General features: G+C 37.1%; 4 protein-coding genes and 1 long non-coding RNA gene across 6 annotated transcripts; 4 read left to right on the top strand and 1 right to left on the bottom strand.

The window, feature by feature from the left end:
* Positions 1-1133: 1133 nt before the first annotated feature.
* On the top strand, positions 1134-23342 carry LOC6652366 (aquaporin AQPcic). Of its 2 annotated transcripts, none has more exons than XM_023181248.2 (3): positions 1134-1614; positions 22411-22969; positions 23029-23342. In XM_023181248.2, exons 1-3 carry the CDS (start codon positions 1466-1468, stop codon positions 23254-23256), a joined length of 936 nt encoding a protein of 311 aa, XP_023037016.1. In that variant the 5' UTR covers positions 1134-1465; the 3' UTR covers positions 23257-23342. The 2 variants fall into 2 exon arrangements, with proteins under 2 accessions (XP_023037016.1, XP_002074630.1); XM_002074594.4 differs by lacking the exon at positions 1134-1614 and adding an exon at positions 22225-22340.
* Positions 4606-13632, top strand: LOC6652261 (aquaporin AQPcic). The gene is made up of 3 exons (XM_047009877.1): positions 4606-4654; positions 12620-13169; positions 13238-13632. Exons 2-3 carry the CDS (start codon positions 12639-12641, stop codon positions 13454-13456), a joined length of 750 nt encoding a protein of 249 aa, XP_046865833.1. The 5' UTR covers positions 4606-4654; positions 12620-12638; the 3' UTR covers positions 13457-13632.
* Positions 13713-14839, bottom strand: LOC124459957. Its single transcript, XR_006953913.1, has 3 exons — positions 14668-14839; positions 14535-14582; positions 13713-14471 (listed from the first exon to the last, which is right to left on the bottom strand). It is a non-coding gene; the product is annotated as an uncharacterized LOC124459957 (long non-coding RNA).
* LOC6652262 (aquaporin-4) lies at positions 16816-17971 on the top strand. The gene is made up of 3 exons (XM_002074592.4): positions 16816-16981; positions 17043-17565; positions 17645-17971. The coding sequence occupies exons 1-3, from the start codon at positions 16953-16955 to the stop codon at positions 17807-17809; spliced, it is 717 nt and encodes a 238-aa protein (XP_002074628.1). The 5' UTR covers positions 16816-16952; the 3' UTR covers positions 17810-17971.
* On the top strand, positions 18409-19265 carry LOC6652263 (aquaporin). Its single transcript, XM_023181250.2, has 2 exons — positions 18409-18972; positions 19032-19265. The coding sequence occupies exons 1-2, from the start codon at positions 18409-18411 to the stop codon at positions 19254-19256; spliced, it is 789 nt and encodes a 262-aa protein (XP_023037018.1). The 3' UTR covers positions 19257-19265.
* Positions 23343-24165: the final 823 nt, after the last annotated feature.

The following is a 24165-nucleotide window of genomic DNA, read 5'->3' as shown; positions in this document are numbered from 1 at the left end:
CTAGTAAAATAATTTGGCTCTAAAGGAGTATGTAAAGAAACTACATACATACATACATATGTATGTATGCAAGATGATAAAAAAATACCCTATTAACAAAACTTTTTGTTTACGTTCCCAATGGCATTTGGTACCTCTCCAGGCTAGAAACTCATGATAATTCCAGGGTCAGTCATTCAAACTGCTGGAGAACTGAACCAATCACTGTAGCTCTGGCAATTTTATTCGAATAGTTCAGAGTTTGGCAAAAACTAGATATTGTGCAAGGTTCACCAAAATTGATGTACCCTAGTACCATCAAAGTTTAGAGCTTTCCACTGTGCTTTATTCCATTGGGCATTTGAGAATCGTCAAAAGAGATTTATGTGACACCCTGCATTTGAATTGGATTGGTTTCAGGTCATCGATTTACATATGTGACACCCGAAAATTTGCTTTTTTTTTTTGACCAGCCGCAAAGTATGCAGTTAAAACATCGCTGAAAGGCGCCAGAAAGACGTAATTTAGTTTTATAAAGATTGCCAGGCAATTCATCCCGCATCAGCAAACAGTTTCTGGCTTAGATGAGCAAACAGCCGCCTACAGTAGCTCTGATTTTAGTTGTAAAACTTTATTGGCCCATCTGACATGAGCGCGTAACGAAGTTTATTAACAAGTGTAGCAAATACGTACATACATACATATATATATATACATACATATATGTACATAGGCAATGTTTCTCCAATTTTTCCACTAAGGCTGATATAGCCACATGCAGGGCAATGTGTGCGTTACTAAAATAAAAACAAAAAAAGGCAAAACAAAAACTATAGGGGTAAAATAAATCTAATCGTATGTGCATGAGTTACGATCTTTGCGTCAAAGGGGATCTGCTATATAAATCTATACTACTTATATAGATAAAAAATCAATAAAGCCAAAGAGAAACTAAAAACTACACTGAGAGAAATGGCAATGAACGCGAATCAAAAGCAATTACGCTGTCAATTAAAATAGAACTCCCCCAAAAATAAAACGCCTGTGGAATCAAAACAAAAACCGAAAAACACTTGTTGGTCTCTTTGCTGTTGCTATTTATTATACTCGTTTGTGTTTCCCCATATTCGTTTTTGCTGTTTGTTTTATGGCCTGCCTTTTGCCATTTTGCATGCCATGGCTGGGCTAGTGGACTACGTCGACATAGCGCTCACTCTCTGCCTCCGTCATCGTGTCTGTGTCTGTCAGTCAATCGGAAGCGTTGGAGCTAAATTCACATGCGGGGCAGCTGTTGAATGCAGATACAAATACAGCAGACTTTGTCAGATACTCTCGGCACGTCAACAAAAGCCACGGCGAGAAGTGTAGCATTTGTGGAGTTCGCTGAATAAACTGAATAAAATTAGCATTACGAGTGCAAGTGTGCGTGTAATTTAATTTTGCAGAGCAATAAACTGAATGTTAAGTGTTCAACAATAGTGAAAACATGCCTGAAGAACAACACCACCAACAACAACTGAATACAGTTTCAGCTCAGCTCAGTCATCATCCGCAGCAGCAGCAGCAGCAGCAGCAACAGCAACAGACAGCAACGCATTTGAAAATGTCGGCTAACATCAAGAAATCATTAAGAAGGTGCGAATTCATATAGACCTGCATATAATTAATGCTAAATTAATATTGTAATAATGTTATTCAATCGTTTTGACCCACATTCGGGACGTTTAGACGCATTGCGTATACGTCACGTGTGCAACGATATAAAAACAACTTTTCCGCATAAATATTTTTGGCACACACACAACTCGAAGAAAACAAGGGAAATGCGTTGCATTAGATTGTGTTTGTCATGTGATTATTATTATTATGTTTCTTTTTTTGTGTTTGTAGTGGTTTGGTTTTTTATTTATAACCAGTTTGTGGCTGAAGTCGGCCAAACAAGCTCGGCCCAGACATAAAATAAATCACAACCTGAAATGATCATAGTCATGATCATGCTCACACGGCAGCCGAAAAGTCTGTGCTCGATAAAAAGTTATCAATCTGTTGCAAAAAGTTAAAAAAAGTGTTATAGAGCCTTGTACTTCTGGCCAGCACCGAAGTGTGTATACCCTTAAAATTGAGAAAACTGTAAAACCTTAAAAAAAAGAATCCCAATTTGAAAAGAGGTGTTTTCCTTGGTCTATTACCTAACTTTTGTTGTTGTTTAGAATATCCGTTAATATAATGCCGTGGTCTATTGTGTCTGGACCGTAAACCAAGCACATATTGTGCGGCGATGTCAAATGAGTAATACTTTGGGCAAGGGCATTTAAATGGAAAACATCAAATAAATTAAATTTCGCTTCGCTTTGATGCCGTTTCATTGAATTTATTTATTAATTGATTTGGCTGAACTACAGCTTTTACCTCATTTTGTGGCAGCTTTAGTAGCATTTTATTTATGATTCTTTAGTTTTAACTTGAGACTTAATATAAATTATACATATTTAAATATAACTATTGACTATTTGAAGGAATCGGATATGCAAATCGTCACACAACAACAGTCAGCATTTTAATTATACAGCATATGAAATACAATCGTTGTGAAGTGAAGTGAAAATATGTTTAATGCCGGCCATAAATATCGGTTTTAATGGTTATTGTGCAAGTGCTAAATGAAAATTGAATATCTAAATCAGGGAAAACAACCCCAAGGTAAGCCTGACTCCTTATCTGGACGATCTCTCAGGTAAGTATGTACCTACTACGTTGCGCACTTTTATCTATTTTTGTTTATCGGTTGCTCTCAGGTGAGTGTCACTCGATATGATCAGGCCCCCAGAAATTATCAATATCTATTTGGAGTTCTTATCGTCAGAATTGCAATATATACTGATTAGAACCAAAAGTTTAGCAACACTTAAAATTAAATAATACAATGCATGGAAGTACTTGGGATTCCGTCAGACGTTTGAATTGTAACGACTTTGTATAATCAATATTATACTATTGCGAAAAGGGTATATTCCTTTTTGTCAGAATGTTTCCTTTTTGTTTCAATAGATACCGAAAAATTTTCTCAGCTGATGGTATACAAATCCAATAATTCTCAGTTTAATATAGCATTGTTTCCTCCAATCTAGCAATAATCGGTAAAAGAATAATTTTAATCAAAAAATTGTTTGCCTTGTACGAGATTATCACCAAACCTGATCATCATGGGATAACTACATTATTTTATCGTCTAGAAAAATCGTAGTGCTTCTGTTCTAGACTTAAGTTAGTTGATATACAGGTAAAGATTGCAGCTTACAGCACTGCTTAGATGACAAGGATATTTGCCTCAGCAAAATGTCGCAAGACAAATGTTCTTGAAGTGGGATTACAGAAGTCTGATCGTCTGGTCCTACCCATTATCGAAAAAAACAAAGTTTTACGAGTTTTATAATTTTTATACAAAGATGGTTAAATCAATTTAAAAAGCTAAGAGAGTGGCCTTTAGTTTCTGGATTAATTGAGATTTATTTAATAAATGTTACTTACTAGAATACTTTTATCCTTAATCGTATCAAATCAATATGAAGGATATTACTTTGAAACACAATGGATAAGAATATTGGAACATTTGATTTAGTTTTAAAACATTTATAAACCATTCATGATACCGTGGGGATCTTGCGCTCTATGATTGGGGATCATCTCTCCCTACCGTACTGTTCTTCTTAAGATCTTTCGACCAATATTGAGACTTTATTTTGGCTATATAGTTTGACTATATTTGAAACGTTTGTCTGAAATTTAAAATTTTTAAATTACTTTGGTTGTTTTTAAAAATATTGTAGAATCTAACATTTGCTAGTTTAATATACTTATTACAATAATAATTGATTGTCACAAATGTTATGAAAATTGGTCGTCTTTATCATATATCTTTACATTCAAAACGATGAGTCAAAAAAAAGGTTAGAAAAACTTGTTTGTTTCCTTTGCCATTATTAGTTTAATACCTTTGGCACATAACAAGCTGAAGTTCTGCCAATGTTGTTCAAAGTCGGACGACTTTAACATATAGCTGTCATACAAAAATGCGATAAAAATGCAAAAACATAAAAACTTGCAAACTCCTGCACCGTTGCTTCGTTTGAGACTAACTATTACCTTCATATTAAATCCAAGTGGATGAGTTGATTTATGAACTCCACTTAAATATGTATATATTATTTCACCAGTTTTATGTTATTCTAGAGCCAAAGCTCTATAATCATATGATAACAAAGTTTGTATTTTAGTCTAGGGCGGCGCAACCTTTTATCCAATAAATGAATTGAACTGCTTTAAATATGAAACACTTTAAAAGCGTGAGCTTTCGGCTTATAACGGTTTTTGATTGGGCCCCAAAAGAGCTTTCGCATCACTAGCGTGACAAACAACACAACACCAACGCCGACGCTGACGCTGACGCCTATGTCGACGCCAACGGCAACGCTGGCTATGCGAGCGATAAGCAGCCGCCTCCAGAAGGCAGCAGGCAGCGCAGCGTGGTTGCTTCGCACTGCCTTAAAACAACAATAATACGCCATGGTGGATGTGAACGGATCGACAAAGCTGCGTAGTGTTTGGCGATCGGACAGTTTACTGCTGACTCTGGCCGCGGGCTCTCTTAATAGCAAATAAGCGATCCATAGAGCAGGTTAGTTTTCCCTCCATTCACCTGTGCGGTTGGAGTAATTGCGTGAACTAGTGTTGTGTGCGCGAGAGTGTGAGTGTGTGCGTGTTTGAGTGGAAGACAGTAATTAATTAGCAATCTTGTCCCCATATTTCAACTCTCTTTTCTCTGGGTGGTTTTTGTTTTTTTGTTGGAACTCTGCGAAATTTGTATAAAAAGGCTCAAAGTGTCATGTTTCGAAGCAGCAACGCGATCTCAGTACTTTTTTCATACTTCTGGATTCAACTTCCTGGTAAAGTTATAAATACAAATGACAAATTTGTGTGTGTGTGTGTGCGTGTCTGTTGCTTTTGTTTGTGTGGGACTTGAGAGCGAAAGTCCCGAAATGTGTAAATTTTATTCTCAAATCAATTTGCTTTCCAAACTTATCGACCAAATTACATTTGCCGCCTTTGAGGCTTATGGGCCTTGGGTTTGCCAAGAAATTGACACTTGTGTGTGCGCTAGGCATTTTAAGCAAATGCTCGAGACAAAGACTGAGGCACTTGGGCACACTGTTGGGCACAGTTTATCAATATTTGCCATTCGTATTGTTGACGCCGAGTATCTAACGACTCTGCCCACATTTTTCATTATTGATCAATAATTATGTGCATTATTTTGCATTTAATGCAATTGATCCCCCACACCACGTGCCAGTTTGCCAGTTTGCGATTCGAATCGGGGATCATTAGGCTGATTACATAATCTAGAAGAGGAGAAGTCGATTCGGTATTGAACATTCAACACAAGACTAAGCAGCTAACTAACTAACGCAATACACAAAATTAGAGGCGTGAGTAAAAAGTTCAAAAGTTGCATTTTCGTGACATTCATTTAACACTAGATAGAAAAGAAAACAAACCGTAAAGTCAAAGGAAAATGAATACTGCCTTCCGAATTACCTATACCCTTCCAATACACATTATATAAAAGTCTTTTAACCAAATTAAAGGCATTTGAAGGACTGACAGCGATTCGCAACGATTTTCATATCGGATCGATATCATTACGAATTTAAGAAGAATTCTTATGTACATATATAGTCCCAACTTGGTAACGCAATTGATATACCTGGCTTGATAGAGTAAGAAAAGTCAAAGAAAATATAAAATATAAGCAAGTATTAGGCATTAAAACGCGTACCGGAGAGTATTTATTTTTAAAATATGGCAGTCTAGATGTTTGGAAATACTATATTTGAAACACACACACACAAACACACACACACAGAACACATACGTGCTGTTCTACTTTTTGAAGAAATATTCATGTGTGTATATAGATTTCATTATGTGTAGCAACATTTTTTTCTTATACTAATTAAGACAGTTTGCGCCTCGTGTATTTCATTTGGTCTCTTATCAAATTTACCGTTTGGGGTCAGCTCCTGATAAGTAGGTGCTACATACATATATAGACATATATATAGAGTAGAACAATCGTACGATTTGCGAATTTCCATTGATCACTTTCTGATACTCTGCTAGACCCAGACAGAGAGGGGTATCGAGGGTGTCGCGATTGGCTCTTTCACTTAATGTTATATCAATAATATCAAAATTATAAAAATACCGAAATTAAACATTTAAATATTTGGCATAGTAATCATGTCATTTTAATCTGCGCACTGAGGAAAAGAACAAACCAAAATTTTGCCGCCCACACAAAAACGAACAAAAACGTTTTCAGCATAAACAATTTGACATTTTTCACGACAAGAGATAAGAAAATGTTAAAAATTGATGCCTGAAATTATTTTGGATAAAGTTTAGTCACCTACACAAAATTATAAGAAGGTTTTCCCCTTAAAAAGTCTTTTTAGTATGGATTTCGGCTAGAGTATCTCAATATCGACTTGACCCAAATCAGCCTTGCCCTTGGAATTCGGTACTTTGGTACTGCGACTGTGCATCTCAAGGTCTTAATGTTCTGATAAAACAACAAATTTAATAATTTGTTCTTATTTGGAGCAGATATCGCTTTGGAAATATTAAGTGGAAGTAGTTTATAGACACATTAAAGAGTTGTCAGCAATCCGCGTGGGCCAATTGGTTTTATATAAGCAACTTTGAGTTAACACCTGTTCACATGTCTTTGATTAAAACGGGCAAGCGTGCTCTTACCAAGAAAACTCACGGGTTACTTGTTAATTTGTGTGCTAATAACCAAATTTAGATAAATCAATCAAAGCTTCAAATACTCCTGACATATTAAACTGACAAACATAGATTCTATGCGGATATAGAAATAAGTATGTACATACTTACATGTACATCTGTATGTACCAACATACATACATACATACATATATGGCTGATGTTTATTCATCTCGAATTATTACGTCAAATCGGTCATGGAGAAAACTAGTTTTTTTGGAAATATTTTGAATGAATAGACTCGTGTTGGATGAGTTGCGGTATTTGTTGATACTTCACAGTTCGTTGAGATGATTTAATTATATTCGGATTATCAATATAGGAGAGCAGCAAAGCATAACATTCTATTGATTTTCTAAGCGTTTGAAAATCATTTTCGTTAGACATAAGTAGTCCAAAGTTCAGTTTATCGTTTATTTATATGCTTCACCATGGGCTAAGAAGGTAAATTGGGATCGCCAACAACAAAAATGATATATAATATAGTCAGATCTAACAAAAATAGCTTGGTACAGGGTATAGGCGATGTCGATGTTCCCTTAACATTTACGGAATTGTGCTTTACTCATTTGGCTTATGGCATTGCATAATTTATAAGCTCTGATTTGGATTTATTTTTGCGTCGCTCTTGTGGCTCTACTTCTCACATTTTTGGTTTCAAAAAAAGAAAACAATGGAAAAAAAAAGTCATTATCACCCTATAAACAATACATTGATATCAATTCGGTTTGCTTTTAAATCAAATCATTTAAAATAAATCAAAAGAAAGTATATGTTTGCTTTTCCAAACCTAGGTCAATATGCAGTTGAGTGTTTGAGTATGTACACTCTACGAAGAAGTGCTCGGCTCATATCGATGAAACACTTCCCTTAATCACTCAATCACTTCATCAGTTGCTCACTCAGTCACTCAATCACTTATGTGTATGTTTTCTGACCTATTTTCTTGGTTTTTTTTTAGAAAATAAAATGTTGCAATCATTTTGAACATTTTAGAACCTCTTCTTTGACTTCAAATTTTGCATTTACTTATCTTTTTAACTATTGAGTTTGGGCCCAGCTGTTTTCTGTTGTTAGTGTAATAAGTTTCTGCAGAATGTGTAATAAGTTAATAACATTGTCTGCAGCTACAACAGGAACAGAAGATTAACCTAAAGGTGCGCAAATTAGAAAAAAACGTTTTCCAAAAACTTTGCTTTTTTACGAAAACGCCTTCTAGTCTTTTCTTGAGGCAAAATAGTATATTAAAGGTAGCAAGTTGTATGTAACAGGCATCCATTTTGTCTTATCTACATATTTTGAAAACTTATCACACTAAGTCGTCGAATTTAGCCCTTGTAATCGACAAGTTTATGACATCTTAAGGACCACGTTGAGTCTTATTAATATCAATACCATTTGTAGAGTAGAAGTAGAAAGTAATTTCTTCTTAAAACCATCCTTCCGACGTACAAACATACTATATTGTCTGAAAAGCGTGCTAAAACTAATATACCCACACTGCGAAGATAACAAAATGATAATTTCGCCTTCACCAGGGGTGGAGGAATTACTATTTGAAGTTTTATAATATGATGTGATGAGTTGGGAATTGAATAAACAATTATTTAGTTAAGAATAATTAATTATCAAGTGAGACGACTATCTTGCCTATCGGCCGTCAGGTGACGCCAGTCTCAACAATGTCGTGTGCGCCGTTCTATTCCATGATAAGGTGAGACCTCCGCCCATCGAGCAACTAGCTGAAAGTGCCTAGAGGGCGCATGTTTCTCAGACAGAGTCATGTCCATAATGTCTGGTTTTCTTTTTCGGTGTTTTTCCCTTTTATCGCCAAGTTCATAAACATGTTGGTCCAATAAATACATATACAGAATATAATTCAAATACTGAAGTAGCTTGGCGCTTTCTGTCGCTCTTTTGTAGCTCTCTGGGGCTGTGGCGCAATATAAATATAAAGCGTCAACAGTTGCGATTGCAACTGATAAGAGATAATGATAAGAAGTATTCCACGTACATAGTATATTTGCAAAGACAGAAGACAAATAGTTTAAACGAGCTGGATTGAACAAATGCGGAAGGCAATTCAGTGTTTCTCAATGACGCCGATCAATGGAAATAGAAATGGAAATGACAGCCAGTCAGTCAGTTGTCCACAAGTCACTCCTATTCCCAGTCCCTCGTGCCAAGTATATAATGAGTTCAATTAGTTTCTAATGATAGTTGGCAACAAGTTTCGCCGAAAATACATATATGACAAGCGTAACAAAAACTGGCATGGGAATCCAACTGATATACATACATACATACATACGGATGTAATTTATGATGCAAATTTATTGACAACAATAATTTATTAGATGAACTATCAGTAAACATAAAGTTCATTTTCCATTTGATTCAAAATCTTTGCCCCTTGAAATGAGCGGCTCGTCCAAATCGCAATTATCAGGCAATTATTTCCAATCAGTTGCCTTATCATCGGGACTTTTGTGTGTAACCAAATAATCATTTGGGTAGGACTTTATGGCCAATGGAAACCGTTTTAATGGGCCCTCTTCACGCAAATCACTTCTTAAGCAGCCGATATAAACAAATATAGCCTGGAAACCTTATCATTATGATAATAAATTTTGATTATTTAACGTTGATTGTGGAAAATGGATGAATCATTTATAAATCAAATGTTGCTTGTCTTAAAATCTGTAATACTAGGGTTTCCCAAAATTTCTCTCATTGTCTAATGGTAGAGTCCAACATAGATCTTCTAACATCTGTATTTTGCACTTCTTCCTGATTATTTAGTAATCCTCCAGTAACTAAATGAACAGGTCATATTACATCTGGAAGATTACACAATCATGTGGGTCCGAGTTAGTGTAGTTCTCTTGATCCTACCACTTTGCCTCTAGCCCTTGATTTCCATGGTCCTAAGCTTTTCATAAAGCTCTTTTTCAAAGCTGATCGCAGAACTTTATCAAACTTTATTCGTCCGAAAGCTCAATTCATTCCATCAATTCAAAAAGCTGTCAATAAAAAGCTCTGGCCATTGAAATCCTATTATCAGATATAGATATATGTATGTATATACGTAACTTCCGTAGGAAGATGCCGACCCAAGATCTTCCACTCGCTTTTCTAATTAGCACTCTGCAAAAAACACAGCACGTTTGGGCACTTAGACAAACAATGAAAATAAAATATAAAAATAAACCTATTGTTTAATCAATCCCACGATTCCATCGGATCGAATGGGCTACCATCGAGTAGGTGTTCATGTGCCCACTACATGGGTATGCCTCGATAGCTCGCAGGCAATGCGTGATCCTGCATATCGATTAGCAGCAAAAGTATAACTCTATTAAGATCAATCTGGAGGTGGTAATTCAATTATTAATAACCAATTTGGCTTTACATTGAAACGAAAGATTGTTTTATTGACTACCATTAACTTAAATCGCGTGATTTTATTTTGGTTTGCTATCTATTTCTGTCGCTTGCGCCAAAACGTGCCTTTCTCTCGGTCCCTTGTTTTTTGTTGCCATTATACTTTGCTGTCAATCATGTGGCCAAACATTGACTCTAAGACACTGGGCTAATGGCCAAAGCATATTTCCCCAGACTACTGTAAATATTAGGTGGGAAATGCGTTAAAAACTTAATCAAACATCTCAATTGTGTGAGGTTAGTTGCGGATTAACTTTGAATGCATATAAAAACGTCATAAAAATTTAAAATAAAAAGAAAATATTTTTGAATGTTTTTTTGAAAGATCAAATAGGTTATCTTGCCATAAGCTTTTATACCAACAAATAATATTTATTTTATATTTATGGATTTGGCACGGGGGAAATTATAGAATAAAAGGATGTTTATACTTCAAATTCACCAACTTTCTCAATCTCACTTCAAAATAATCGAGAACTTTACATTCCAAGTTTTTTCTTTGATCCATATAGAATAGCTCAGAGATTTCAGATTGATTTATCATTTTAGCAATCTGTTTTGTTGGTCAAAACCAATTCTAGTTTCTAGAAAGTTGCTTCATTATCTTTTTATTCGTATTTAGGATACGCTCTATAAGGACATCTTTGTTATTTTTACGTATGGGTAGGTATTTAGAAAAGAAACCCGATCGAAGTGTAAAATAGAGTTTCTCATTGTTGTTAGTTAAACAATTATATTGATATTGACATTTGATGTTTATGTGGGTTTCCATTTCATTTAATGTGTGATTGAGACATTTAAAGTAAATTGCATGCAATTTGATCGACAACCAACGCCTTTCCACATAGTAGGAGATTGTTTTTCTGCGTCTTGCTGTGATTTATTTGCGTTGCGATTGCGTAGCTCAGAAAACGCAATTGCAATTTGCAATTGATGCAATTCCATCTTAGTTAACTTAGTAGCTCATGGTAATTGATATTCAATTGCTGCAAAATAAAAAAATGAAAAACAATCACACGTCACGCATCCAAGCTCCCAACCCCGTCCCCCAATCCCTTCTCCGTTCTCACCCCCATTCGCCTCTTGATGTTCTGAGTAGTGTAAACCACGTAAACATGGAAATCTAAGCCCTATCAGATAAGATTCCAGTAGCACTTTGATACATAAACTTTTATATATATTTTAATGTCTTAATTGCGAGCAAATGTGTTAGACAGACACCAAGAGAGAGAGGGAGAGAGAGTAAGAGAGAGTGAGAAAGAGAGACCGAGAGTGATAGAGAGAAAGATTAGCGAGATCTGCTCATAAATTCTAAGAACCTGACTGGTTTATGCTCTTATGGGGTCTGAGGATTTAGCATTATTCTCACGCCATACACACGATGAGGGGATGCGAAAAGATTCGACGACTCGACAAGTTGCTCGTTAGTTGGCCTGGCCTCTCCAAGCATCTAAAAATGGGCTTTTGATTTACGCAATGATATATAGAGATATAGATATAAATATTTGTCTATAGCCCACAAACACTTCAGATTGACATTGGCCAGTCAGTGGAGCTGTCATTTTCTTTTCCATATAGACGTTGTTCTGTTTTTTTCAAGCAGGAGTGGTGCAAAATGAGTCGCGAGTGTGTGGATCGGTAAATACCATTCAAACAGATCAAAAATCCTTAACCTTGACCCCAATCATTCGCCCTCTATCGATCGAGCAAGTGAAAAGTTTCCAACAATATTAGCTCTCGAGTGGTTCTACTGATAAATCCCATCAATGTGTATTATTTTACTTGGCTCTGATTATTTTTTCGGCGGTTGTTGTTCGTGTTATTGGCCAATAATCTTTTAGTTTTGACAGTCAATCAAATAACCGAACATTTTCGTGATAGCTCCCCCTTCATATATAAGTGTAGTGTCTTTGTACCTCCAACCGAGTTCGCACGTGTCTACTAAGTTTTTTGGGAAAAATCGATGATACCAACTATGTCCCCAGGAGCAGCAGCAGCAGCAGCAGAAGTTAACAACCACCAAGAATCAGTATCAGAATCCACCCCTCGACAATCTGTAGAACAGCATGAACAGGCTAAAAATATGACCAGGTCTTGGCTAGAGCTAAGTACAGTAAGAACAATTGCAGATAGTTAATAGAAGGGCTTTTGCCAGGATATGCAAATATGATTGATGAACTGCAGTGATTAAAATACAAAATATTCTTTCGTTGTGTGCTTGTGTCTGTGTGCTTGCGTGAAAGAGAGAGAGAGATAGAGAGTTAGTGAGTGCGTAATACCCTAAGTTTTATCAAACATTCCACTTTGGTTGGTTTAGTTATTTATTTTTGTTCCACACCAATTTCAGTTGCTTGAAAGTATTCAAAATGAAGCCATCGACACTGGATAAAATTTGCTGCTTCCTAGGCGAGCTTCTGGGCACAGCGATTCTCGTCTTCCTCGGCTGCATGGGCTGCGTCAAGACTGAGTCCTTCCCCAACAGCCATCTGCAGATTATCCTGAACTTTGGTTTCGCCGTATTGATTGCCATTCAATGTTTTGGCTGTGTCTCCGGTGCTCATCTGAACCCAGCCGTAACGGTGGCAGCCTATGTCTATGAGATGGTTTCATTGCCCCTAGCTTTCCTTTATGTTGTGGCCCAATTGTTGGGTGCCTTCATTGGCTACGGTTTGTTGAAGGTTCTCCTCCCCGAAACGACCCTCAGTGCGGGGGTTGGTCTCTGTGTGACAGTGCCACACGCTGAGGTCACCAGTGCCCAAGCCTTTGGCATTGAATTTGTTATTACAGCCATCCTGGTTCTTGTCTGCTGCGGCGTTTGGGATCCCCGTAACTCAAAGTTCCACGATTCGGTGGCCATTCGTTTCGGTTTGGCTATTGCCTGTTTGGCCTGTGCGGCGGTAAGTACGACCACAAATCGATACTAAAGAAGTGTAAACGAAATGTTCTCTTTGTTCCTTGTTCTCAGGGACCCTTCACTGGCGCCAGCATGAACCCTGCCAGGTCCTTTGCTCCTGCCCTGTGGAACACGCACTTTGAGTACAATTGGATCTACTGGCTGGCTCCCCTAAGCTCAGCCGCTGTCACTGCCATTGCCTACAAGGCAGTGTTCCGGCGGGAGGTGGTGGAGGCGGAGATCACCAGCAACGAGAAACTCCGCGAACTCAATGATGTGCAGCTCTCGTAGAGGAGCTTGCTGGTGATGTGCCAAAGACATTGTGAAAGAAAGCAAACTCCTTAACAAAAAGCCTTTAACAAATCTAGTTTTAAGCATAAAAACCATCGAATTTTATATTAAATGCAATATATTGTACACAAATATAAATCGTTCGATTATAATAAAGAACTTAGAAAGATCCATAATAACTTTATCTACATTATTGTAAAAGGACTCTTAAAAAAAAATTAATTATATTCATAATTTATTTATAAATACTATTCCGTCCGCCCGTATAAATATCTACGGTTGTTAAAATTCGAAACATTTTTGGACCCTTGCAAAAAGTGTATGTACACTTTTCTCATAAGTGGGCAAAGGGAATCTTCGACCGCCTGTTCGTCTGTCTGGATCAACGCAAACTTCTCCGATACCGTAAGACTGTGACTTGTGTTGTATTTATCAGATCAGATTCAAATTTTGGGATCTGAGGTTTTATATCCAAAACTATCATATTGGTATCGAATTTACTCCAATTTCTTCACCTATCATAATTTTCATACTTTATGAGATGGCTGAGAAAAACGGATACACACCGACGGACGGCTATATCGACTCAGCTTCTCAGGCTTCTGTGCGTTACAAACATCTGACCAATTTTATAATACCCCCTGCAAGAGTATACAAATGGGGGCTAAATGATATAGTAGTCACATCCGATATCAACTTAGGCGGTCTAGGAGACGTTGCATTGATCCAAACTACCGGACAGAAATTGATATGTGAACTCGTCTTGCTTTCTTTGAAATGCTTTCTTGTATGCGTTGTTGTCCAATTTCGATTGGAAGGGTATACAAAATGCAGAGTATGCAAATTGCAGAGTAGGGCACTCTCAATCATATAATAGACAATAAACGATTATAATGCTGAAGCTTACGATGCAAGTGCCTTTCAAATAATTGAATCGACAATCAACCAATATACAATATTTGTAATCCCACGATTTAGGACAGACAATTTCCAAAATGACCTTAGATTCAGGCAGCTGTAAACACAAAGATATGAAAGAAAATAGCTAAATTTAAAGGCTAAGAGATGTTTCACCTACTGACGAATCAAAATCGGATTTATGGGCTCTCCATAATGCTCTGTTACTCTATAAAGGGTGTAACGGATTATATTTTCCAAATTCAGAACGAGTTCAACCTTTTATGTTTGTTTACACGTAGAGGCGGACTTACCGGCCTGATACTGTTCTATTATATAAATACGTAATAAAAAAACGACATAATCGTCCATCAGATTCGGATTCTACGAAGAATTCTTATTGACCAAGAAACCATGTCTAAAATTAATTCTTTTTTTTTTTGTATATTTATACATGTGTTTAAGGTATTTAATAAAAGTAACATATTTTCCAATATGATAAAGAGAATACATTATCAATGCCCACTTAGAGTCTAACACGTTTTATTTTCGCACATATGTATTTTTTAATGCTTACTAAGTGTTTAAGATTTTGAAAAATATGTTACTTTTTTTAAATACCTTAAATAAAAAAAATATTAAACAAAATACCTCAAACCGAAAACTTTAGGCTTCTATGCGCGGGCTAGGAATTCATTTTCATACGGTTTCTTTGGTGAATAAGCCTTACAATTCTTCGTAGAATCTGCATCTGGTGGACGATTTGTATGACAAACCAGAGGGCCGGGGCTAATTTCGACCGCGTCCTTACAAGTTTATTGTGTTAATCTCTTCTCACCTATAGCTGTCAAAGTGTAAAACGTGTTATTTAAAAAGTTCAATGTTTGCGAAAGAATGTCCTACAATCTTACCATAGGAAATAACAAAGTCATTGATCAAAGTCAGTGTTTACCACCGATTGTTTCTATGGGAGCTATATGGATTACCAGATTTATTAAACTGACAAATGTTTAATTTTAAAGCAAATCGCGTCAAAACTTACGAAGCTATTCATAAAAGTCACTGTTTTTGTCTGATCGTTCCTATGCATGCTATATGATATAGTCACCCGATCTTGATCAAATTCAGCAGAGTCATTAATAGTTATGCTAAACCGAGAAATATACAATTGCGTTGCATACTACTGACAAAAATGAATATACCCTTTTTGCAAGGGTATAACAAGAAAAGTAAATACCAAATTGAGGTACATATAAATATAAAAATTATATATACAAATTAAAATTAAAATCATACAAAAATATCAAAGAAGCTAACATCGGCTATGCCGAAGTTTATATACCCTTGCAGTCCTTGGTAATAATAATTTTACATGTTCAAAATTTGTTTTCTGCAACTCAATTCATCAATATACAAACAAAACAATTTTACTCTCTATTTTACAATTATTTTACAATCACATATGTAAATTTCATAGCATACTCCGATTTTTATGAAAATGTTTCTTCTAGTTCTTCAGACGGACAGACGGACATGCCTATATCAACTCAGCTTCTCATGCTTCTTCTCATGCAAGAATATATATACTTTATGGGGTCGGAAACGTCTCCTTCTGTGCGTTACAAACATCTGACCAATTTTATAATACGCTCTGCAAGGGTATAAAAATTGACTCGCCCTAATGTACCTACATACTAATATGAACTTTATGGGGTCACATACACGCTGTCACATACACGCTTGGTGATTTTTAATATAGCATTTCGCAATTTCTGTGCACAATTTAATAAATATTTTTAAAAATGTTTCCTCAAAATCAATCACTCTTGATGCAATAAAATACGAACCTGGTTCAAAAAGTATTACAAGAATATTAGATTAGATCTTTGCATAGTTTTGATCAGTAAAATAATATAAATGTGTGTGTATGCACCCATGCACCCATACATATGTTTGTAATTTATGTGTGTATGAGGCACCACCAACTATATATTTTCTTGATCAATATCAACAGCCCAGTCGACTTAGCAATGTCCATCTCTCTGTCCTGATGAACACCTAGATCCTAAACTGCCTAAAACTACCAAATCTTTCTAGCGTCATTCCAAATTTTGTTGAAATCGGACTGAAAATAGCTAAGCTATGCCCACTTGGGCAATACGAATTTTGTATAAAAATGATGCTCTTGGGACTGTAAAATTCCTGCCCCGCGACTAGAGCTTTCACTGTAGTTGCGAGACTTTTTTTTCTTCTTTTAATTTAATAGTTGTACTCTTTGCTTTGAATTTTTAGAAATTTCTTAACTTCTGCAGAAGTCTGTCAGACAAGGTTTAAATTGTTGGCTGCCACCTACTCCCACCTGGTTAAGCGCTTTGTGAGAAATTTAATATTGAGACTGTTCGGTTTCAATCTTTGAAAATTATGTCGCTTTTTTGTCAACCTTTTGAATTGAGTTTGGAAAATATCTCATTCCTTAGTTAGTTATCATCGAAGTCAGTTCGTTGCTACAAATTACTACAACACTTACTTTTCAGTTTATATTTTTATTTTCCGCAAATTGTTATATTAGTTTTTTTTTCATATATACAAATCCAAAACCATGGCAGATGTACAGATAGATAACGAAAAGTATTTCGAAGAAAAGCACCATTTTCGGCGTGAATCCATTGCTAACACCTTTCTCCCACAGACCCATCAAGCAAAGACTGTGGGATTGCTTTGTGCTCTTCCTGGCTGAACTTTTGGGCACTGCTCTATACGTTTACATTGGCTGTATCAGTTCCGTGGGCGTGTTCAACATCACAACTATAGCGACGTGCTTGGCCTGGGGATTCGCAGTATTACTTCCAGTCCAGTGGTTCGGGTGCATTTCTGGTGGCTTTGTCAATCCAGCTGTGACCCTCGCTGCGGCCATTTATCAAAAGCTCTCCATTGTCAATGCACTTCTATATTTCGTGGCCCAGTTGCTGGGTGCTTTTCTCGGGTATGGATTCATTATTGGATCGTTACCTAAGAACTTATGGAATTACGATTTCTGTGTGCCGAAAGTGCAAGTTGGATTAGAGATATGGCAAGCCCTTCTTATCGAGTATTTCGTCACTTTGGGTCTAGTGTGGATTGCCTGCGCCTGTTGGGACCCACGCAATAAAGAAAACACCGATTCAATTAGTATTCGCTTTGGACTAGGCTATGCGGGGCTCTGTCTAGCTAGTGTAAGTTAACAAAAACGAAGTCTGACGCCATTTAACAGCATTACTCATACGACCTGTTCAATCCATCCAAACCCATTAGATTAACTTCACTGGAGCTAGTCTCAATCCAGCCAGAGCCTTTGCAACGGCTGTTATCCATATGTACTTCAAAAATCATTGGGTGTATTGGGTGTCTCCCATCCTGGCATCGGTCACTGGATCCCTGCTCTATAAGTACGTGTTTAGTCGTGATGCGGAGAAATAGGCCTTAATATTTCGCTAATATCGAATGTCGAAAATTGTATACTTACATAGAGCTCATACTTTTCAAGTGTTACCAGGTTCTATATGCAGTCTGTAAATGAACTATTGTATTCCTCAGTTCCTTTGTAAAAGGATAAATAAATAAGGGTTAATATTTACAGAACTCTGCTTCGGTGTCATCGATTACGTAAGCTTTGGTATTTATTTATTGTTATTTGACCTTAACTGCGTTGTTGGGCATTGTCCAGGTCTCAGCGCCTCATTCGGGCCACTGATAAAGATCTTAGCCAGATAAGATTAAAGGCCAGATCTTCGTAGAGTGTGTTGTGTTTTCCACAGGCTTATCGGAGCGCCTAATAAAAGTCGCTTTGATTAATTGATTTCCCATGAATGGGACTTTGCCTAAATTGTGAGCAGAGCCAAGGCGAGAATATCGTAACTGGCCACATATCCGTATGATAATTAGCATTAAGGTTTTATAATTGATATTGATTGATTGACAATTTTTGGTAATTTTAAGTATCGGTGCCATGCGCTGGTAAGTGCCCACCTTCATGGGCACAGTTTCAGTCCCAGTTCGACTTCAGTCAGTCAGTCAGCATGTCTCGCTCGCAGTGGTGGCGCCTCCAGCCCCAGCATAGGAATCGCGTGGCCGCCTTTTTTGGTGAGCTAGTGGCCACCGCTACCTTCATATTTGTCGCCTGCATGGGTTGTGTCCAGACGCCGCTGTTTCTCAACTCGCATTTCCAGAGTGCTTTGAACTTTGGCCTAGCCATATTGATTGCCATCCAGTGCTATGGCTGCGTGTCCGGTGCCCATCTCAATCCTGCCATAACCTTGGCCGCCTGGATCTTTGGCGTGCTTACCTGGCGCATGGCCATTGCGTATTTCGTGGCTCAGGTGGCTGGCGCCTTGATTGGCTATGGCCTGCTCGTGGCTGTGATGCCCTACAATGCCATTAAGGGTGTGGACAATCCAGCAGGCGTGTGTGTTACAGTTCTTGCCACGGATATAACCGTATTGCAAGGAGTGTTCATTGAGTTTCTCATCACTTGTTGCTTGGTAGCCGTGGCCTGTTCTGTTTGGGACCCGCGCAATGCCAAATTCAAGGACTCGGTGCCAGTAAGATTTGGCCTGTGTGTGTCTAGTTTAATTTTAACAGCGGTAATTGAAACGATAGATGTACATATATTGTTTTATATTGAGTTGAACTATTATTTCAGGGTCTCTTTACCGGCGCCAGTATGAATCCTACCCGCTCCCTAGGACCTGCTGTGTGGAATAATTCCTGGGAGCATCATTGGATTTATTGGGTTGGACCACTAGTGGCTGGCCTGGTCGCTTCACTCATCTACAGATTTGCTTTCAAAGGTGACGAGGAGTTTGAGCTGAGAAGTTCCACTGCAAAACTCCGAGTCATCGAAGAGGTTATAGTTCCTGCTCCATAAAAAAATTGTTCCATATATGTAGTTTTAAATGAAATATTTTTATTAGCTTTTATTCATGAGCTCTATTGAGTTAATAAAAACCTGTAGCATACCTTGGGGCTGCTAGTTTTTATGTGCATTCCCAGATAAGACGTGATTGATCCATATTATGACTCAGTAGATCATATCTGAAAGGCGCATATTACGATTACGCCTTAAGTCCACAATGATTGACAACCTGCAAGTTATATATATATATAGAGATATCATCCAAGCACTTCAGAATTGAAGTAAAGCAAATCGGGCAGCTGCCCCCGCAAGATTTCTATTGAGCACAAAAAGACAAATATCTTTCACTTAAATCACTTACAATTAGATTGTTTCTCCCAAAAACTTACAGGTCTAAAGTTGTGCGATAAATGGATAAGTGATTTTTTTTCCCCTATCAATAAAACGACGCTAAACATGCTTAACCATGACTAAAAGGTCATTAGCACTTATGAATAAAGACTTCCTTGCGATCGACAATGAAGGAGTCGTGTCTTATCGGCTTCTGGGCTGGTTCGTATCTTTGAATACTTGATAATAGCTTTTCTTTTAACTGCTTAAAGGGTTACGCCACCCCTGAGGTCCAAAAAACAGGTGAAAAAATGAATTATTGCTGTGCGGCCAGTATACAATTTTGGAAAAAACTTTTTATATACACAGACGTAACCCCTTAACTTACGTCTCTTGAATGTTCATTGGGAAAATGGTTGTTGAAAATCAAATAAAAATATTTGTTGATTTGTTAGCCCGTTTTAAAAATAATGTAAAGCTTCTATTATAGCATTGCAAAGAGATTGTAAAGTTACACATAACTTTTACAATTGGCCCCACATTTCGAATGCTAGAGGACTAAAACACAAAGATATTATGAGTGAAAAAAATTTTTTTATTATATAAAATTGTGCCTAAAGGTCACATTATACATTAATTTAATGCATTTTATTAAAAATTCAGTCGAATGATAATTTTGAATTGAAATTTTTATTGTTTATTGTACAAGAGAATGAGATGATCGAAAACGATCACGTTTTCAAGCCTAGTGTAGAGTGAATATTTGCATGATTACTTATTATTATTTGCACACATTGTCAGAAATTGCTTTTCGAATCCACAATAAACGAAAACTTTGAAAATATGTTTTTCAAAATAAGACAATATTGATTGTATGTATATAAGTTTAAATATCATTAATAACACAGGCCGACATTTTCGAGGTCATGAAAAAGTGTTCTAAGTTCAACAGGTCTTTTATAGTAATTTGGGAGTGCTGATTACGGCCCTGTACTAAGTTTTTGCCCATCACGTCAGGATTTCGAAAAAAATGCGTTGGAATTATTCAAAATGGCCTCATTTTCAATATTTTCTTGTATAATATAAACAAGTTATTATACTTAAAACGTTTTTATTTTTACCTATTAATATATTAGGTATGATTTAAACGCAATTTACACAAAATCAAAGAGGCGTTTCTTTGTTATCATGCATATTATCATGCACTTTGGATATTCCAAAATGAGTAAAATTCGAACCAAAAAGTATGCTATAGGGACTCGAAGCATTTGCAACTTGTTAATTTTAAAAAATTATTGTAATTTTATGAATATAACAAATTATTTATAAGTAATGTTGGCAAACAGACATTTTTCTTAAACAAGAAATTCTACAATTCGTTAAAAATGTAGAAAAACAATTTTTAACTTTATATAGTATACTTTTGGATGCCTATTTTCCAACCCTAGATCCCCTAATTTCACAAAATCTGGACGTGATGAACAAAAACTGAGTATGCAGTCAGAATCAGCGTACCCGAATTAGTTAAAAACACCTCTCAGGTTAACGTCACCAAAAATCATATCGGCCTGTGTAATCATTTTTTAAGATATATAATTTAATTGTAATTGGTCTTTTTTTTCCACCCTATAATGTCTTTATATTCTTGATAAAGATAAGAAGACGAGTCGATATATCCTTGCCCGTCTGTGCGACTAAACTTCACGCACTCAATTATAAGGCGTATGGAATTAATCTTGGTGCTGCAGCTTTTTCTTGGCTAATTGAAAATAAGATTTAAAAATTCGTCAATTCGATGCTCTATAACAATCAGCTGCCTAAGAAATAATAGATTGATTCGAAATATCCTATAATGTAGAGCTATTGAAAAATCTCATTAAATTAGTCTTAGCGAGAAAAGTCGCGTAAGGAGGGAAAATTATATAAAAGAAAAATTTGTTAAAGAAATGAACGATTTTAAAATGGCCCAAACTAACTACAAGGGTAAATGAACTTCAATACAGGCAAAGTTAGCTTCTTTGTCTTTCTTTTGCAAATCAGGATCTTCCCCAAAATTAAGTATTGCATTATCAAGTCCGATAATCTAGTTGTCCAACCATTTTAATTTAATGATCAATTTCGTTCACTAAATAAAATATTAAGATGTTTTCGAAACTGAATGGAAAATGAGTTTCTTGTGCGATGCTTTTAGTATTTTGTAAAAACCTCTTAAGGTACACTGCTGATAAAAATTTTAAAAATTGGTTGGGCCTGTTTCACCTCTGCTCCGGCCTTTGCTTTTATAAGTATGATATTAAGAATATAAGAGATTGGTTGGTATTTCATACCATATATTTAAAGTAAATTTTACGAATTCATTATATATTCAAATTGGGCAGACGAAAACTGTCTAGATAAGGGAAGCTAAAACCTTTAAGCAGGAGGGACACGAGTGAATGGAATGTCCCAGAGTGGGAAGGCGCCCTCAGCGTGCGCCAAATGCTAATGTTGGCAACTACTTAAACTAAATTAAGTAAATAAGAAGGGCAGGCTGATAATTGGCTTTGCCGATTTCAAACCTGATAATTGATAATAATGGGCATTGTCGTTCGAGATTAAAAGCCAACTGGCACTCGTATTCGGACTGTTGTATTCGTCGAGTGGCTAGCGGCTAATCAACACGGTCAACACAGTTGTGCTGCACTTGGGCCACATCTAAAGAACAATCCAAACGAAACCGACCACGCCGTCGCATACAATAATGTCTGACCGCAGTCTGAATACAAGGTGATCCCAGGATCACTTACTACACTTTTTCCAGGCCTGGATTCTAATTGTTGTTTCCTCTTTCTTTCAGTCGATCGTCATGCTGCCTCCTGCAGCCCAAAAAGCTCGACAAGATCGCTATCGTTTTTGGCGAGTTAATTGCCACGGCCATGTTGATGTTTCTCGGGTGCATGGGCTGCATCCATACCTCGTTGTTCCCCAACTCGCACTTCCAGGCCGCGCTCAACTTTGGTTTCGTTGTTTTGATATGCATCCAGTGCTTCGGTTGTGTTTCCGGCGCTCATCTCAATCCCGCCGTAACTTTGGCCAGTTACATCTACAATATGATTTCGCTGCCGATGGCCTTGGCCTACTTCGTTGCCCAAATGCTTGGAGCCTTTATCGGCTATGGCTTACTTAAGGCAGTGATGCCGGAGAACTCCATCTACAGTGAGGAAACGCCTGAAGGTGTGTGCGTGACCTTCATCCATGGAAATCTTACTCCCCTGCAGGGTGTATTCATTGAGTTCCTCATTACCTGTGTACTAATTTCCATCTGCTGTGGCGTTTGGGATCCCCGCAATGCAAAGTTCGAAGATTCAGTTGGCGTAAGATTCGGATTGGCTGTTTCCTGCCTATCTCTGACAGCGGTAAGATATCCACAGTTCACATGCTGGTCAGCCCATTGCTCATTATTGTCTCTTACAAGGGTCAATTCACTGGCGCTAGCATGAATCCCGCTCGCTCCTTTGCTCCAGCCATCTGGAATGGGGAATGGTCTAACCATTGGATTTATTGGGTTGGCCCCCTATTAGCCGCCCTAGTCACGTCGCTCATATACAAGCACGCATTTAGACGCGAGGTGGAGGAATCGGAACTAGACACCAGCGCCATGTCGACGAAGCCGGACGCCAGGGAGGATGTGGAAATGCCATAGTGTTAAGTGGGCATTGTTTAGTGTTTGGTTTAGGTTAACGGTCAATGAAAACGAATTTGTAAATAAATATTGAATATTTGCGTAAATTATGTCAAGAAGAATCTAAGTATTGTAAAGTCGATCCCCCTGTCGGCCATATCTCGAAGCATACTAAGTATGTGGATGCCAATAGTCCAAATCTTATCTGATTCTTATCAAAATTGTGAAACTTGAAATCTAAGACCAAGTACACTGACAAAAGTTTTGCAATAATACAGATCAACAAAGTATTAAAAGATATGTGAACATATATATTTTCCATAACTCAATTCGATTAAAAAATTAGATTATGCAAAGTTATTTTGGGTCAAAAATTTTGTTCCACTTTTTGTTTTGCTAATTGTAATACAAGACTCATAACTTTTATTTGATCTCCCATATAAAAACATGCCAACCGAAAAACAAATGTGGCAAATTTAAGGAAGAAAAAATCGTACTGTTATTTGTTATTCGACTGAATTTTATTCAAGATTTTTTTCACTTTGAGATCTGTAGAAAGGGAAGAAGTATGCTAATAAGTTGCAAGGGTACACAGCCGGAGTGAGCTCTTTGCGGAAACTTCTGAAAGATACAATCACCTCCAGGGGCAGCAATTAAACCAGCAGAAAGTAACCCATTAGTGCTCCGCTAAACCGGCACGAAACATAAAGCATCATCATGTCCATGGGTATGTATCCACCATGCAATCGATACTGCAGACTTGAAATCAGAAGAGATCCTGCATCCTGACTGGAGAGGAGCTCCCAATTCCCTGAGTCCAGGCAATAACAGGTAGGAATCGTAATTATATTTTCGATTTTCGTATGGCTCAATATTACATGAGCGTACGCGCATAAATATTGAAAACCAAAATAAACATTTTGAACTAAA

The sequence above is a fragment of the Drosophila willistoni genome, assembly GCF_018902025.1.
Source record: "Drosophila willistoni isolate 14030-0811.24 chromosome 2L unlocalized genomic scaffold, UCI_dwil_1.1 Seg168, whole genome shotgun sequence".
Classification (NCBI taxonomy): domain Eukaryota; kingdom Metazoa; phylum Arthropoda; class Insecta; order Diptera; family Drosophilidae; genus Drosophila; species Drosophila willistoni.
This window is presented reverse-complemented; position numbering and strand designations above follow the sequence as displayed.

Excerpts from the sequence above, each read along its gene's own strand:
- LOC6652366 (XM_023181248.2), top strand. The coding sequence starts at position 1,466 with ATGCCTGAAGAACAACACCACCAACAACAACTGAATACAGTTTCAGCT. Across the intron at positions 1,615-22,410 it reads ATCAAGAAATCATTAAGAAG|TCGATCGTCATGCTGCCTCC; the intron begins GTGCGAATTCAT and ends TCTTTCTTTCAG. Across the intron at positions 22,970-23,028 it reads CCTGCCTATCTCTGACAGCG|GGTCAATTCACTGGCGCTAG; the intron begins GTAAGATATCCA and ends GTCTCTTACAAG.
- LOC6652261 (XM_047009877.1), top strand. The coding sequence starts at position 12,639 with ATGAAGCCATCGACACTGGATAAAATTTGCTGCTTCCTAGGCGAGCTT. Across the intron at positions 13,170-13,237 it reads CCTGTTTGGCCTGTGCGGCG|GGACCCTTCACTGGCGCCAG; the intron begins GTAAGTACGACC and ends CCTTGTTCTCAG.
- LOC6652262 (XM_002074592.4), top strand. The coding sequence starts at position 16,953 with ATGGCAGATGTACAGATAGATAACGAAAA. Across the intron at positions 16,982-17,042 it reads GTACAGATAGATAACGAAAA|ACCCATCAAGCAAAGACTGT; the intron begins GTATTTCGAAGA and ends TTTCTCCCACAG. Across the intron at positions 17,566-17,644 it reads CGGGGCTCTGTCTAGCTAGT|ATTAACTTCACTGGAGCTAG; the intron begins GTAAGTTAACAA and ends CAAACCCATTAG.
- LOC6652263 (XM_023181250.2), top strand. The coding sequence starts at position 18,409 with ATGTCTCGCTCGCAGTGGTGGCGCCTCCAGCCCCAGCATAGGAATCGC. Across the intron at positions 18,973-19,031 it reads CTAGTTTAATTTTAACAGCG|GGTCTCTTTACCGGCGCCAG; the intron begins GTAATTGAAACG and ends CTATTATTTCAG.